The 15252-nt window shown below is 31.1% G+C and overlaps 1 protein-coding gene across 3 annotated transcripts in view; it reads right to left on the reverse strand.

Moving 5' to 3' along the window:
- Positions 1–3181: 3181 nt before the first annotated feature.
- The window catches only part of LOC149896240 (uncharacterized), a 63763-nt gene continuing 51692 nt past the window's right edge, over positions 3182–15252 (reverse strand). For all 3 annotated transcript variants that reach the window (XM_090118095.1, XM_090118097.1, XM_090118096.1), the window contains one exon: positions 3182–3715. In XM_090118095.1, coding sequence (XP_089974221.1) covers positions 3523–3715 — 193 coding nt within the window. In that variant the 3' untranslated portion in view covers positions 3182–3522. The remainder of the gene's footprint in view (positions 3716–15252) is intronic.

Below are 15252 nucleotides of genomic sequence, written 5' to 3' on the forward strand. Positions count from 1 at the left end.
AGTATTTGATGGTATTTGTCACCTGGATATTTAAGCATACATGGAGCAATTAATATTCGTAAGGAAATGGAGGAAGGAAGATATTATTTTCTTACTCTACGAAAATTTATTATTACTTATTATAAAAATGAAAGAGGTATAAAATAAAACAAAAACCAACGTTTATCATCTTTATTACCATTCCCTTAGCATACTAAGTACAGACATCTACACAATCAAGTATAATCTAAAAAATATTGTCACAACAGGAACTTCGCAAGATTAACTAATTTAAACCTTAAAAATATTTTATGGAAAATTCTGGGACATAAATTTCTGGTTAACTTTTTAATATACATATACAATTATGTGTTTTTTAAATGAAATAATACTAAATGTTTTTTTTAAATCTTCTTGACATAAATATTTTACGGCAGATAAATTATATACCTACAGGGTTTGTTAAGTACATCTAGTTTGATTGGTTTTAAGTTGACTGTATTTATTTTTTCAAGCCTAATTAGACGACCTACAGGATATTATTCGATTTTTTACACGTATAAGTATGTATGTAACAAACTAATTTTGTTCTATTCGCTTTTAAATATGTCATTACATTAGAATATTAAAATTGTATGGCATTTATAGGTCTGTCGACTAATTTGAATTTTTATTCACTTGAGATATGTAGGTAAAAATTTATAATAATATACAAATAAAAATATCAAAATACAAGTTATTTTCGTCTGGAATAATAATTATTACTTGAATAATAATGTTGACAGCTATAGGACTTAGATTTACACTTTTAATTACATATTTATTTTTGTATGTTTACAGATTTCTAAGGTAAGGTCTTTTGAAAAGAAAATATTATATATAATAGCGCTATCTGTTGATGAGTATTGGTACTAAACAACTATATTAACTGCGTCTACTAACATTTTAGTAACCTAGAGATAAAAATACAATTCACAAATTGTCATTATTTAAAATACTACTTATTAAATTATTGCTAAAACTATATTGCTTTTAATTTTATTTATTATGAACAGAACATTATTTGACAATTATTTACAATTAATTTCAGCGCCATCTAGTGTTAAGTCCGAGTATACAAAAGAGATGCATTTCGAGAATCATATGAATATTCCATTTCAAAATTAGAAATCATAAAAGAGAGTATGTAGGCCAATGTTGGCACCACTTTGACTACATTTTTTGTTAACTTTATTCATTAATTAGATTACATTATATTATTATGTACGAAATTTGGATTATTCTTAATTGTTCAAATTGATTAAAAATGCACATCTTTGATAAATAATTGCTTCAGAAATTAATTCGTTAACTTACAGCCATTTTACATTCATTTATTATTATTTGCTAATTGCTGTTAATATTTGAAATCTTTTTCTCTATGGTTCTCTGATTATAATTTATTCACATATAAATGGTTAAAATGTATTTTATCCTTAAAATAATAGCTGTGGTAAAACCATGGAAATATTTGAATGAATAGTTTTTCTTTACAAAATATAAATAAGGGTGTTCCGAATAAATTCAAATGCACATATTATACAATGAACGTAAGCAAAAATGAAATAAAGAAAATAAAATAAAATAGTTTGTTAACTCATAGAAATTTACGCAAGAATGTTATCAACATCTACTGAAAATTCAATAGACACGTTATTTCTAAATTATTATCTTAATATCTATACTCAAAGTCTAAATCTAGAACATTTACTTATAATAATAATTTTAATAAACCATTGTCACACAATATTACAATAATTTATATTATTAAAATAAATAATACAGATTACAGACTCTATTAAAACTATAATAATCTACACTATTTACAAATACATATTTTTTTAATTATATAATTATACATTTTAAATACAAATATGTTACACAGAGGCAGTGTGAAATAAAATATACCTAACTATATTTTTTTGCATATTCTTCAATTATTATTTATTACCAGTTTTTGTATCTATGGAAGACATTGACATTCGGAACTTTCTTTTTATTTAATTATGTATTTTTTTTTGATGGAAAGCAAGAAGCTTATATCTAATACACTGGAGATTTCAGTATGAACATTAACTTGTAACAAGAAAATATGACGTTGAATGACGCCTGTAAGTATGTTTTTTATCCCTTTCACACCTAGGTAGTTAGTTTGGTGTGAAAGGGATAAAAAAACATACAGGCGTCATTCAAGGTCATATTTTCTTGTTACAAGTTAATGTTCATACTGAAATCTCCAGTGTATTAGTTGTATAGGGCGTATTCAGAAAGAAAGCTTGAAACTTATAAGCGCTTATAAGCGCTTATCGGCGCTTATAAGCGCTGGTAACCCGCGCAGGAAAATATATGAACATGCACTTATAAGCGCTGATCGGCGCCGACAAGTTTGTTGAAACTTGTTGGAACTTGTCGGCGCCGATCAGCGCTTATAAGCGCATGTTCATATATTTTCCTGCGCGGGTTACCAGCGCTTATAAGTGCCGATAAGCGCTTATAAGCGCTTATAAGTTTCAAGCTTTCTTTCTGAATACGCCCTTACGTAGTATATTATTATTAGTCTATGGTATTAGATGTTAAGTAAGCTTCTTGATTTGATGGAAAGCATTTTTTTTCTTGCCATAAAAAATAATGAGGACTGATTTTAAAATTTAATGGTAATAACACAAAGAAGAGTACCTATACAATATGTCCTATTTCTGGTTTTGTAATAAAAAAATTTTTATTATCACAGTATTACAATATCTATAATATTGTAAGTAATACTGTGATATTATCATGGTACTTTCTAATAAGGTATATTCTATTTATACAATGAAAAAATATATAACAGAGAAATAAACATGACGTAGGTAAATAAAATTTAACGATTTATAAGAAAATTTTCTTTATAAATTTGATTGATATATTTTTAATAAAAATGTCCAACTTAAAAAATTATTAAATATACATACATACATAAGTTTCTTACAAATTATATTATATGGATTGTCATAAATCATAATAATATTCAGAATAAGCTAACCCGTTAACATAGTGTAAGTAAATATAATATCATGCTCTACAAATTTATAGGAACATCATTGAAAAGTACATAATAATTCTAATTACTTACTAATTTTATTATCTATATAAATCATTTATTTTTACATAAGATGACATCTGTATTGAATATCTCGTCTTGAATTTGAATTATGCTAAGATGGAAAGGGATAGAGCTATTATTATGCGTTGTTATTTTGCTTTTATTATCAATAGAACTTTTTTCTAGATAAGTAATTAAAAATTCTAATTTGAGTATTGTTAATACTCATCATACACGCAACAAAATTCATCATTTAATCCTTACATCAAACAAGTACAACTAAAATTAACATGTAAAACTAAATCACAATTCACAAAAAAAAATTGAATTACATTTTTAAATCAATGTCAATTTTGCCGCCCTCCATCTGTCAGTGTCATAATGCAACTGGCCTTAACTGTCAATGTCAATGTCATTTTTTTTTAATATGGCAAGTTGTCCCGAAGGTAAGCTTGTTTCATGTAGCCACGGCGCAAACATTTTCCCCACCAAGAGCGTTGTGTGCAAACTTTGATGGGTTTTAGGATGAAGCATTTCGTTTGTACGACGTTGAAGAACAGTTTACCAACCATGTTGGATACGGAAGTGTCTGCTAGTTTTAAGCAGGCGCGGAATCTGGAAAAAATAAATTTATTGAGTAAGTTTTCGTTTTTAAATAGTGATGGTTTAAAAATGTTAAAAACTTTACAGATTTTAAACGAGATTTATTCAGTATATTATTTATCCCAACCTTTCGAACATTCTACACCGTGCTTTACTTTTAGGGTACTTGTCCGCAAAAAATGTGCGAGGATGTGTAGCGAGGAATGTATTTGTAAATAACCAATCATATCGCTTCATTTAGTTTGAAGATGGAAGTGCTTAACGTTTGAAGCGATACTATTGGTTATTTTCAAACACATTCCTTGCTACACATTTTCGCCCATTTTTACAGGAAAAGCACCCTTACAGTTTTATATAAGCCAAAATCTAAACTACAATAATTCTATCACCTAGTGAAGATTTTACCATGACCGATTAATCTTTACCAAATACCATCTACACTAATATTATTATATCCAAATCTGAAGAGTTTGTTTGTTTGAACACGCTAATCTCGGGAACTACTGGGCCGATTTGAAAAATTATTTCGGTGTTAGATAGCCCATTTATTGGGGGAGGGTATAGGTCATATATCATCTCGCTAAGACTATCTCATAACCTCAAAATTACTACTATCGTTACAGATTGTTATATAACAAATCACGGCAGATCAACATACATATTAGGAAATCAAAACATTCCTCCTATTAACTCTCAAATTATGCATTTTATTACAGCTGATATGGCAACACTAAAACGAGCTATCAAATTTAAGTATGGCCGTTTTATTGACACTTTTATCGTAGATATTGTCAGCAATTCTCTATCTGTGGTCACATTCCTGTATGTTGTTCCTTTAAAAAGTTAAGTGTGTAATAAAATGTAGATGTTTAAATTTAGAACTTGATACAGATTACACAAAATGGCCGTTAACTGAATTGAGATCTGTGTTCACTATGTTTAATGTTTATATATGAAATTCTCGAACATAGGTTATCTCCTATACAGGGTGTCCCACTGTTGGTATACTAAGCTCAAAGGAGGTTATAGTTTTGCACGTGTACGTTAAAAATACTTATAAAATTCCAGAGATGCATTTTGAAGCTAGAGAAGAAAACTTGGATTTTCAGAAAAATTCAGCAAAAAATTTTTGACGTAGGTAATTTTGTTGTTTAAGTATTTTTTACGTGATCAGTGTATGCAAAACTACAAGTCCCTTCGCGCTTAGTATACCGATACAGGGACACCCTGTATAAAACTCGTTCGAAATGGCTTAGCCAATTCCTAGATACTCCTTCGAAATGGCTTAACCAATTTCTATGTTTTTTGTTTATATTCTGTAGGTCTGATAGTAGAGTCACAGTATAAAGATCTTCCTTAAATTGTGTTATAGGTTCGTAAACTTCTTTTTATACCCACCAACTTTTAAGTCTTATTAGAATAACGATTGCTGGTTTAGAATTTAGATAGCTTAAATTTTTAAGTACCTACAACTTTGAAGCGATTTTAAACGCATAAACTTTAATAACTATGTTTTAATGAATTAAACTTACTGGAAAATATTTTCCAACGAATATTGCACTTTCTAATAAATATGTATATGACATAAGACATTATAAATAATTATTATACTTACTTAATATTATGTATTTACTCTAAAACGTATGCGTCAGTGTTTATCAGTCTAGTCTCTAAAATTTATCTATTATAATTTAGTTTTAATCATTTATAAATCACGATGCACCGATTCATTCGGTGATATTATTTTGTTGTAATTATTATTTTGTTCAGAAAAGACTTCGAACAAGAAAACTTAATTTTAAGCAGATCCAGGTTCGGAAAAAATAGTAGCATAATCTTCTCTATTAAAATATATTTCCTGCATTTTGTTATCTGTAATAATTTGGCGCCATTTATGACATTTTCGTCGTAAAGCGCGCGAAAATTACCCGGCCAGGTGACGTTTGGTACTTTGTGATGATTTTAGAAGTGTATGCAAAAAATGTAAAACACCATTGAATTAGAATAATTCTTCAACTATCTATACTAATATTATAAAAAGGAAAGGTTTGTATGTATGTATGTATGATTTTCACGCATAAACTACTGGACCGATTTTGATGAAATTTGGCACAGACAATCTTTAGACCCTGAGAAAGAACATAGGCTACCTTTTATTGCGAAATATGTACCATAGCGAAGCTGGGCCGGACCGCTAGTTGTTCTCTGTCCCTATGTCCCTTTATACTTAAATCTTTAAAACTACGCAATCGATTTTGATGCGTTTTTTTTTATTACATAGAGTGACATCTTAAAGATGAAGGGTTAGTATATAATTTATTACATTTTGTTAAGACAATGCGGGCAAAGCCGCGGGCGGAAAGCTAGTATTATATAAATTAATCCAATAAAAGGCAAACAACGCACTTATATTGTCCTTACAAACAAACAATGCATTTCTAGTCTATGCGCTTATACCGCAATTACAAATTGTCTATGACCATTTTTATTCGAAGCGCGATAAATGGCGCGAAAACGTTTTGACGTAATGGCGGGCTGTCAGATGCAACGCGCCGGTCGAGGGTGCTCGAATCGGTGCATCGTGATTTATAACTTATTTTATCGATAAGATGAGAAATGCAATATTTATTTTTCTGTTTGTTTTGGAGATCTTTTTGGCGGTAAAAGTCAATTCGCTTGCGATGTGTTTAGGAAGTATATGTCATTGTCTTCCTTTTTTCGGACACAAAATCATCTTAAATAGCTCCGATTTGTCATGAAAGAAATACAAACACATTTTCGAATAAATTATCTATACTAATATAAATAAAATATTATAAAGAGGAAAGGTTTGTATGTATGTATGTATGTATGGTTTTCACGCATAAACTACTGGACCGATTTTGATGTAATTTGGCACAGATAATCTTTAGACCCTGAGAAAGAACATAGGATACCTTTTATTGCGAAATATGTACCGCGGGCGAAACCGGGGCGGACCGCTAGTATTAAATAAAATTATAAATTTTTTATATTATGTAGTAAAGATCTATCGGGTGTTTCTTGAGAAAAAAAATATATGAAGAATTTCAAATTACGATTAAACTATCTTCTATAATAGAAATCCGGAAGCTTAAATAAAATAAAAAATACATGTGTAATATACAAATATAAATAACCTATTCCTAACCTAACGTTACCGTTTGTAAAAACTAAAAACTTTAAGTCTCTTCGATTTAGAAAATTTTCCTCCTAAAAATATGACCTACGAAAAAATGCATACAAAAAGGCCACCGCATAAAACCTCCTTACTGCAAACTCAATACACAAAATCGTACGTTCCAATTTTCAAAATTTTCATCCATTTTTCGTACGTGCAGCGTTCAAAGAACAAATTGTCGATAGTTCCCGCTTAGAGGGATTACTTTGAGCTGACAGAACTTATTTCACTTATTTCGCACTTAACGATCGGCTTTACGGCGTTTGTGCGCGATCTTATGTAGTGTAAGGAGGGAGAGTGTTAATATTGGCAGTCTTTTTGGAAATCGTTTGCGATAAGACGATTTTCATACTAGCTATTATAAAACAAAGTCGCTTTTTGTGTGTCTGTATCACAGGTCTGTATGCTATAGATCTTTAAAACTGCATGACAGATTTCGTTTTTATTAAATGGTGATTCTTGGGGAAGGTTATAGTAGATATATAATTTACTAGCTGTGCTCCGCGGTTTTACCCGAAGTGCTCCGCTCCTGTTGGTTTTAGCGTGATGATATATAGCTATAGCCTTCCTCGATAAATGGGCTATCTAACACCGAAATAATTTTTTAAATCGGACCAGTAGTTCCCGATTAGTGCGTTCAAATAAAAAAAAAACAAACTCTTCAGTTTTAAAATATTAGTATACTGGTCCGATTTGAAAAATTATTTCGGTGTTAGATAGCCCATTTATCGAGGAAGGCTATAGGCTATATATCATCACGCTAAAACCAACAGGAGTAGAGCCACGGGGGTGAAACCGCGCGGAGCAGCTATTTTCTAATAAACATAAATAGAGATTTGATGTTTTGTAAATAAACATGACCTATAATCCTAAACAAGATGTATTTCTCTGACGTCAAAGGTTATCATTAAATATAATACATAAATAGAAATGATTTGTTTATAAATATTTTGACACTAGCTTATCACTCTCGGCTTCGCCCGCTTTGACTAAAACCTAAAAAATTATATACTTACCTTCCTGTTAAATCACTATATCTATTAAAAGAATTGCATCAAAATCCGTTGCGTAGTTTTAAAGATTTAAGCATACAAAGGGACATAGGGACAGAGAAAGCGACTTTGTTTTATACTATGTAGTGATTATTTATATACCTAAGTAATTATGAAATTACATCATGTTTAATGGACGAAGTAGTTCAGCACTAAATTCGTGTACGAAAGAATAAATAAAAATATAAAATAAATTAACGATACAAATAACGTTACTTTGCAAGTAAATCTGTTCTTTCTCTAAGGGCCACGCTTTTGCTTCATTTGTCAAACTTCTGGTCAAGAATAGTGGTGTGCTGGTATCGATAAAATAAATGATAAAATTATAATTAAATTTTCCGTTCAATTTTATAGATAATGTTGTTGTGTGTCATTTGATAAGTTTCGCTTTGAGAATGATGTTGTGTTGCTGTCAAGAACGTAATTAGTTTTAATAATTTTGTACGGTTTAAAAAAATGAGATATTCTTGTTTTCCATGTGTGTTTATTATTATTTATTTCATAAATTTTAATTTTATATAATTATCGTTAAATTAACTTTCATTCGTTTTAACCGATATCATACTATCATTTTTTTGAAGTTTTATAATATTACTGTTAATATTTAATTTCAACCGAACAACATTTTCAAAACCGATTAAATTTTCACAATAACTAAAAGTATTCTCATTTTATCGACAATACAGAAACTATCGACAAACCGTCTACAGAAACTATCGACAAACCGTCCCCGCACTATCACAAAGCCCAACATAAGTGGCTTAGTTACTTACAAGTGGCAAACACCGAATCAATGCGGGTTTAATCTTAAGAACAAAAGAAGGATTATTCCCGCCCAAAAAAGAATTACCGAATTGCGCGCCAAAGTTTTGTTTTTATTTTTGTATTTTTTTTTACTCGTTAGTCGAGGCACTGGTCAGCGAATTTTATTTCGCCCGTATAACCTTTTTCGTCTGTAGTTAATGTTTTGTTAGGCGAGGTGCTTTGCGAAAATTTTGAGTGCTTTTTAAGTAAACTGGGTTTTTCTGACTGCGTCTCTGAATGTAAGCTGTTTATTCATGGCTTTGTGCAATTGGTGAAAACGTTAATTATATAAACGAGATTTAGATTTACGTTTTAGTTGGTTAGTGGGTCGAAGGAAAATGTGGGGCTTAGGATTTATGAGTATATTTGTTATACTTAACTTATATGAGGGTTTTATTGTTTTAACGTATCTTACGTATCTGTCTGTGTATTATTGGTCTCTTTGACATCGTTGTTTATAACGGAATTTATCAGTATAATTTTTGAAGTGAAACTTCTTTATCGGGGTTGGAAAAAAATTTAGTGTAACATTTTTTCGTTACGCGCGACATTTTTCCGTTACGCGCCATCTTTTTCTTATCCCTACGGCCTACCACGCGTGATTCGACGTATTTCTGTAAAGTTACAAAGTTAAAGTTGTTATGTAGTAAATTTATAAATTATTTTTTGAAAAATAACGTAATAAAGAAGTTTCATCTTACGTGTGTACACTAGTACACGCACACATTTTCTTTTAAACTGATGAGTTCGAGTTGATTTTTATTTTTTAGCTTTGCTTTGAAGATGGAAATGCAGTTAGAGTAAACCTAATTAATTTGTTAGATTTGAAAGTTAGATTTTCATAAAAAGGTGTATTGGAAAAGTAGTTTAAGATCAACCTATGTGGTAAGCGAGTCTATACGTTTAATAAAAACCGTGCAAAAAACATTAGAGATGCAGACTTTAAATGACATTGGTATTTTATATAATGACTAGCTGTGCTCTGCGGTTTCACCCGCGTCACGCGTGGCTCCGCTTCTATTGGTCGAGCGTGATGATATATAGATAATAACCTTCTTCGATAAATGGGCTATCCGACAACGAAAGAATTTTTCAAATCGGACCAGTATAGTTCTTGAGATTAGCGCGTTCAAACAAACACACACATGTGTCATTCGATAATCCATACTAATATTATAAATGCGAAAGTAACTCTGTCTGTCTGTTACTCAATCACGCCTAAGCTACTGAACCAATTTGCATGAAATTTGGTATGGAGATATTTTGATACCCGAGAAAGGACATAGGCTACTTTTTATTGGGAAATATGTACCACGGGCGAAGCCGGGGCGGACCGCTAGTACATTATAAAATCCATTACTCGACCCCGCCAAATCACAATAGTGCAGATTACGACAGATACAAATAGCCCCAGTGTTGCCAGCGCACAAAAAGAAATTTCCGCCCCGCTAAACAAGAAAATAGTTATAGATAAACCACAAAGAACCTGCGCCCTTTGACGTTCATAATTTATGTATTGTCAGCCGATATTTAAGCGCATTATTCACAGATTATAAATCCCGCGAAGCGTGCAGATAACGGAACGTTATACGTAATATTATATACTCTGTGACGTTATGTGAAATGGCGGGTTTGACAGCTTTCATGGCGCTGTTGGCGCGGAAAATTTTCAGTTGAGAAACAATGTCAGTTTGTAGTGTAAGATGATGTTTTTATGTACCGTTTTACTTAAATAAAATACAATACACTGGTCAGAAACTAATTAAACTATCTTTATTTTTTCGATCCCATTTATTTGTCGCAATGTTTTTTTCATGTTGATATTGAAGTGAAACTTTTTTAGGCGCATTGAGAGTGGAATTTCAAGGTCGCGTCATAGCAATACCGTCACGTCATGGAGTAAGGCGACGGCTGTGGGCGACGGTATCTTTGAATCTTGCCTAATAAGTTTCACATCTGACACGTGTGCTTGGCACACACGCTCATTTTATTTAACTATTTTTAAAACTATATTTTTATTTGTTTAACAATTTTCGCTATTAATCTTTCCAAGAACATCCCGCCGCCAAAAAACTGTTGAAATCTTCTTGATAATTTTCTTATAAAATTGTTTATCTAGTAAATTCAAATACATACTTAACATTTAAAGTACCTACCAAGAGTACCTACATACAACATATTTTTGCACAGATAAAAAAGGGGAAACCCTAAAGACAACACCTGTTTAGTCTATGGCTTCCGCGCCATTACCCGCGCATTGAGCCGCGCAGCCGAATTCGAACATTTCACCGAAATGACAAGATGTCTCGTGTGAACAGCCCTTTAATGATATTCTGATAAGATACAGATTTTAAATTTAAAATGAATATAAAAGAGACTTATTTTCAATAATTTCTTGATATTATTCAATTGTTAAATTCACCGAGTTGATTTTAATAAAATGAAAGACTAAAATAAAACGTACTGTTTTATATTTATTTATTTATTTATTTAGTTTGCGTAGAACCGAGGGTCCTGGGTCCGATTCCCGGTGGAGACGAAGAAAAAAAATGTCTCGGTCTGGCAGGACACAGAAGGCTGATCATCTACTTGTCCCTAAAGAAAATCGATCAGTGAAACAGATGTATGCATAATGCATCTGCCCCTTACCCCACTTGGGGACATGGGACTTCACACTACTATGTATTGTAAATAATTGTTGTCTAATAATAAAATATTCGTAGATAATAATACAGTTACCTATATGAACAAATAACAACATATTGTGTTTAAACTTTAAAGTAGTTAAAATTCTACAGTTATTTCTGTTATTCTGTACCTAATATAATTATTAATTACCATAGCTATATATCTGTGTTAATTACCTACTCCTTTAAAATAGCTATAATTCTCTATACTCAATCAGTAATAACTTCAAGATTTATTACTTTTTACTCTAACAAACTTACTTTTTTAACTGATGCGGTTAATGTTCTAAGTACATCAAAAAATAAACAACTGCGTTTATATTCGGTATTCTTTCTACGAATTTCAACTTCTCTTATTCGCAAGGGACCGCCCGCTGTATGCAATAAAATTCTGATATGCTTCGTTTGATTGTTGGCTAAAATTACACGCATTGTATATGGTAACATTCTAAATTTGAATTTCGATTTTTTTTTTAATTTTTAATGAGCTGTCGTAAAAAGTAGTGACGTAATTGACAAATATAATGGCGGGAAAATAATTTTGAATTTTGGTCATGTCAATTTGAATACACGCTATAAATAGTTTTTTTTATTAACAATTTTATATCATTTCGTACGCAAAACGTAGGCATAGGTAAAAAATATGAACAAAAATCATCGTTTTTAATTTTAATAATTAACCTATATTTTTATGCCTTACGCCATGACGTGACGGTATTGCCAAGACGCGAAAATTTTACTCTTAAAGAAGTTTCACTTCAATAAAACAAAGTCGCTTCCCGTCTGTCCGTCTCTCCCTATGTAACTTGGTATGTTTACTGCGAAGCTTACATCTTTAAAACTATGAAACGGATTAGTTTTCTTTATTGCGTTACATTAAATGGTAAAAATACACAAAATATAGGTATCATAACGCTTCTTGATAGTTCCTCTTCAATTAATCTATCTATTCTATTCAGTTGAAGCCAAAATACAAAATTCCCGATGTGGTTCTTAAGCCTTATGCTTTTTTCTGTGTGGTGTTTCTCGACGTGAGCCAGAAGGGCTTCTACATCTTCACGAACGCGTGGGTGAACGGAAGGTTCATCCTGGTACCGACATGCGCAAGGGCGTCCCCCCTTGACGGGAATTCTTATGCTATGCTGTGAGTTGTGACCATGACGCAATATGAGCTATTGTTTCGCACATTTTCGGTGTTTTAGCGGAACATAACAAACATATAAACTTTTCTCTTGAATTATACTATCTATTCTTAGTAAACATTCGATATTATGTCCTTGAAATAAATAAAAATGCCCGATTTTTAAGTCTTTCCTGGGCGGCTGGGAGCTCGGATTTGGACTGTATAATATTTAGGTCAATATTATACGAAAGACTTCTTATAGCATGTTCAGTTTTAGCAGCATTTCCTATCTATATCTCAGGTATTTTTTTCTTTAATTTACAACCGTATAGGCTATGACAGTGTCGGTCCCTTTAATCCAGGTAAACATCATCGATTGATCAAAAACAGACCTTTTCCCCTTACATTAAGGTTCTTTTTTATTTAATACAAATAAAGATTAACCTACAGATATTTTTTTCTAACAATCAAAAGCTTTAAACACCTAGTTAGAGCGTTTCTTTTGTAGATACTTATCTATGGATTTCGTGTCTATGATATCCTAGTTTTTTTATTTTATTTCAATACAATGACTCCATTATAGCTTATTAAAGAGGTTTTACTTAAAATTAATTGGTGACCGAAATGAACTTTTTAATTAGCTACACAGTTACGAGAATTGTTTTTTATTTTATTTTCATAAAATAATTCCTGTCCAAAAATTTTATTTTAAAACGCAACTTATAAAACTACTAGATGTTTTTCTGAATTTATAGTTTCATGATGCTGAAGAGATTTTCTGACATTGGTCCTGTGGTTTTGAGTTTATCCGTGACAAACACGCAAACAAATCTGTGTCGAATAATAGATTGGTTAGAGATGACCTAGAATCTGCTTGAACAGTTTTAATGAGTATTATTTTGATGATCTGAATTAAACATTTCTTTTTTTAAGATTTTTTTTTCTTTTTTGTATTACTCTTTAAATCAATAAAAAAAAATGTATGTTAGTCTGTTTCCGCTTAATTCATTGACCTCTATGGAGTTTCTTGCCAGTTCTTCTCCATAGATACTGATTTCCGAATCGGTGGTAAATATTAAAATATGTTATAATGAGAAGTGCTTCTAGAAGAAGTCTAATTGAATAAATAAATATTTCAGGACAATTTTCACACACGGCACAATCTGAATCCTACTAAGCTTTCGCTTTTGTTATGGAAACCAGATGGCTGATAAACATACATACCTATATAATTTTAAATAAATACTTATATAGATAATTAACACCCAGACACAGAGCAAACATCTATGTTCATCACACAAATATTTGCCCCGGGTGGGAATCGAACCTACAACCTCTGGCTTGGTCAGTCAAAAATAAATAAATGTTTGAGTCTAATCAAACAGAAACAACTACTAAATAACCTAAATTTTAATCAAAAACTTATCACGAACACTGAATCTCTTAAGTAGACAAACAGAAATAAAACTATACAAAATTTTTATAATTTTGACGAAACCGTAATAAAAATTTAATATTATTGTCAATCAAGACCGCATTCCCGTGTACAGAGTGAATATATGACCACCAATTAGGCGGTATGTGAGATAAAATCGGGACTTTTATAATTGTCACTGGGAACAGGGAAGCTGTGGAGTAGAGAAAGATTGTGAGAAAAAAATATATGGTTAAGTGAAGAGGAATAGTTTTATTACAAAACAAGCGTTCCGCCCGCGGCTTCGCCCGCTTTGTCTGAAATATAATAAATTATATATCAAAACCTTCCTCTCGAATCACTCTATCTATTAAAAAAACCGCATCAAAATCCGTTGCGTAGTTTAAAGATTTAAGCATACAAAGGGACATAGGGACAGAGAAAAAGACTTTGTTTTGTACTATGTAGTGATATTGCATGAAAGAAACGTGATAACGCTGAACGGTGTACGTTAGTTAGTAAAAATAAATTATTGAGATATCTTGGAAAAAATAAACTGATTTAAAGAGGAAACTCAGAAAACAAATTATTCTAAAAATAAGTCTTCATATCGAGATCTACAGATCTTTTTAATAGTTAGAAAATTATGATGCCGACGAAATTCATACAATAATGTAAAGAGCGCAAGCAAAACCTAAGTGCTATTTTTAAATACTTACGCTGAAAACATAACTATTTATGTTATAACTTGTTCCCATATCATAATATTATATGTATGTTTATCAGCCATTTGGTTTCCATAACACAAGCGAAAGCTTAGTATGGGATCAGATCGTGCCGTGTGTGAAAATTGTCCCGAAATATTTATTTATTTAAGTATTATTATTTATATACTTTAAATTGCTTAAACAAATTTCTACTTAACATGTTAATTATCAAACCTATCTTCCCACTTTAATATATTTCCCTTATAAAAATAAATAAATAAAAAAGCTACTCCACACTTTTCCTGTGCTAACCCGTCGACGGGTATCCTCTTTCTCCATTTTATACCACATATAAACCATCTATCTACTTTTTACCTCCATCACACCGTAATGACTCTATTAATATGCCACACTGATTATTTTGGGGACAAAAATAAAAAACAAAAAATACATGGAGTAGATATAAACTTTAGTTACGTTGGTGACATGTAGCTTTGGAAGGGTTGAAGCGATTTTGGTGAAACTGTGTATGATACGTTATTTTTATTTTAAATGAATCTGTT

The sequence above is a fragment of the Colias eurytheme genome, chromosome 29 (assembly GCF_061535395.1).
Source record: "Colias eurytheme isolate Ceu_HAF_F1 chromosome 29, ilColEury1 Martin Lab GWU primary, whole genome shotgun sequence".
NCBI lineage: Eukaryota > Metazoa > Arthropoda > Insecta > Lepidoptera > Pieridae > Colias > Colias eurytheme.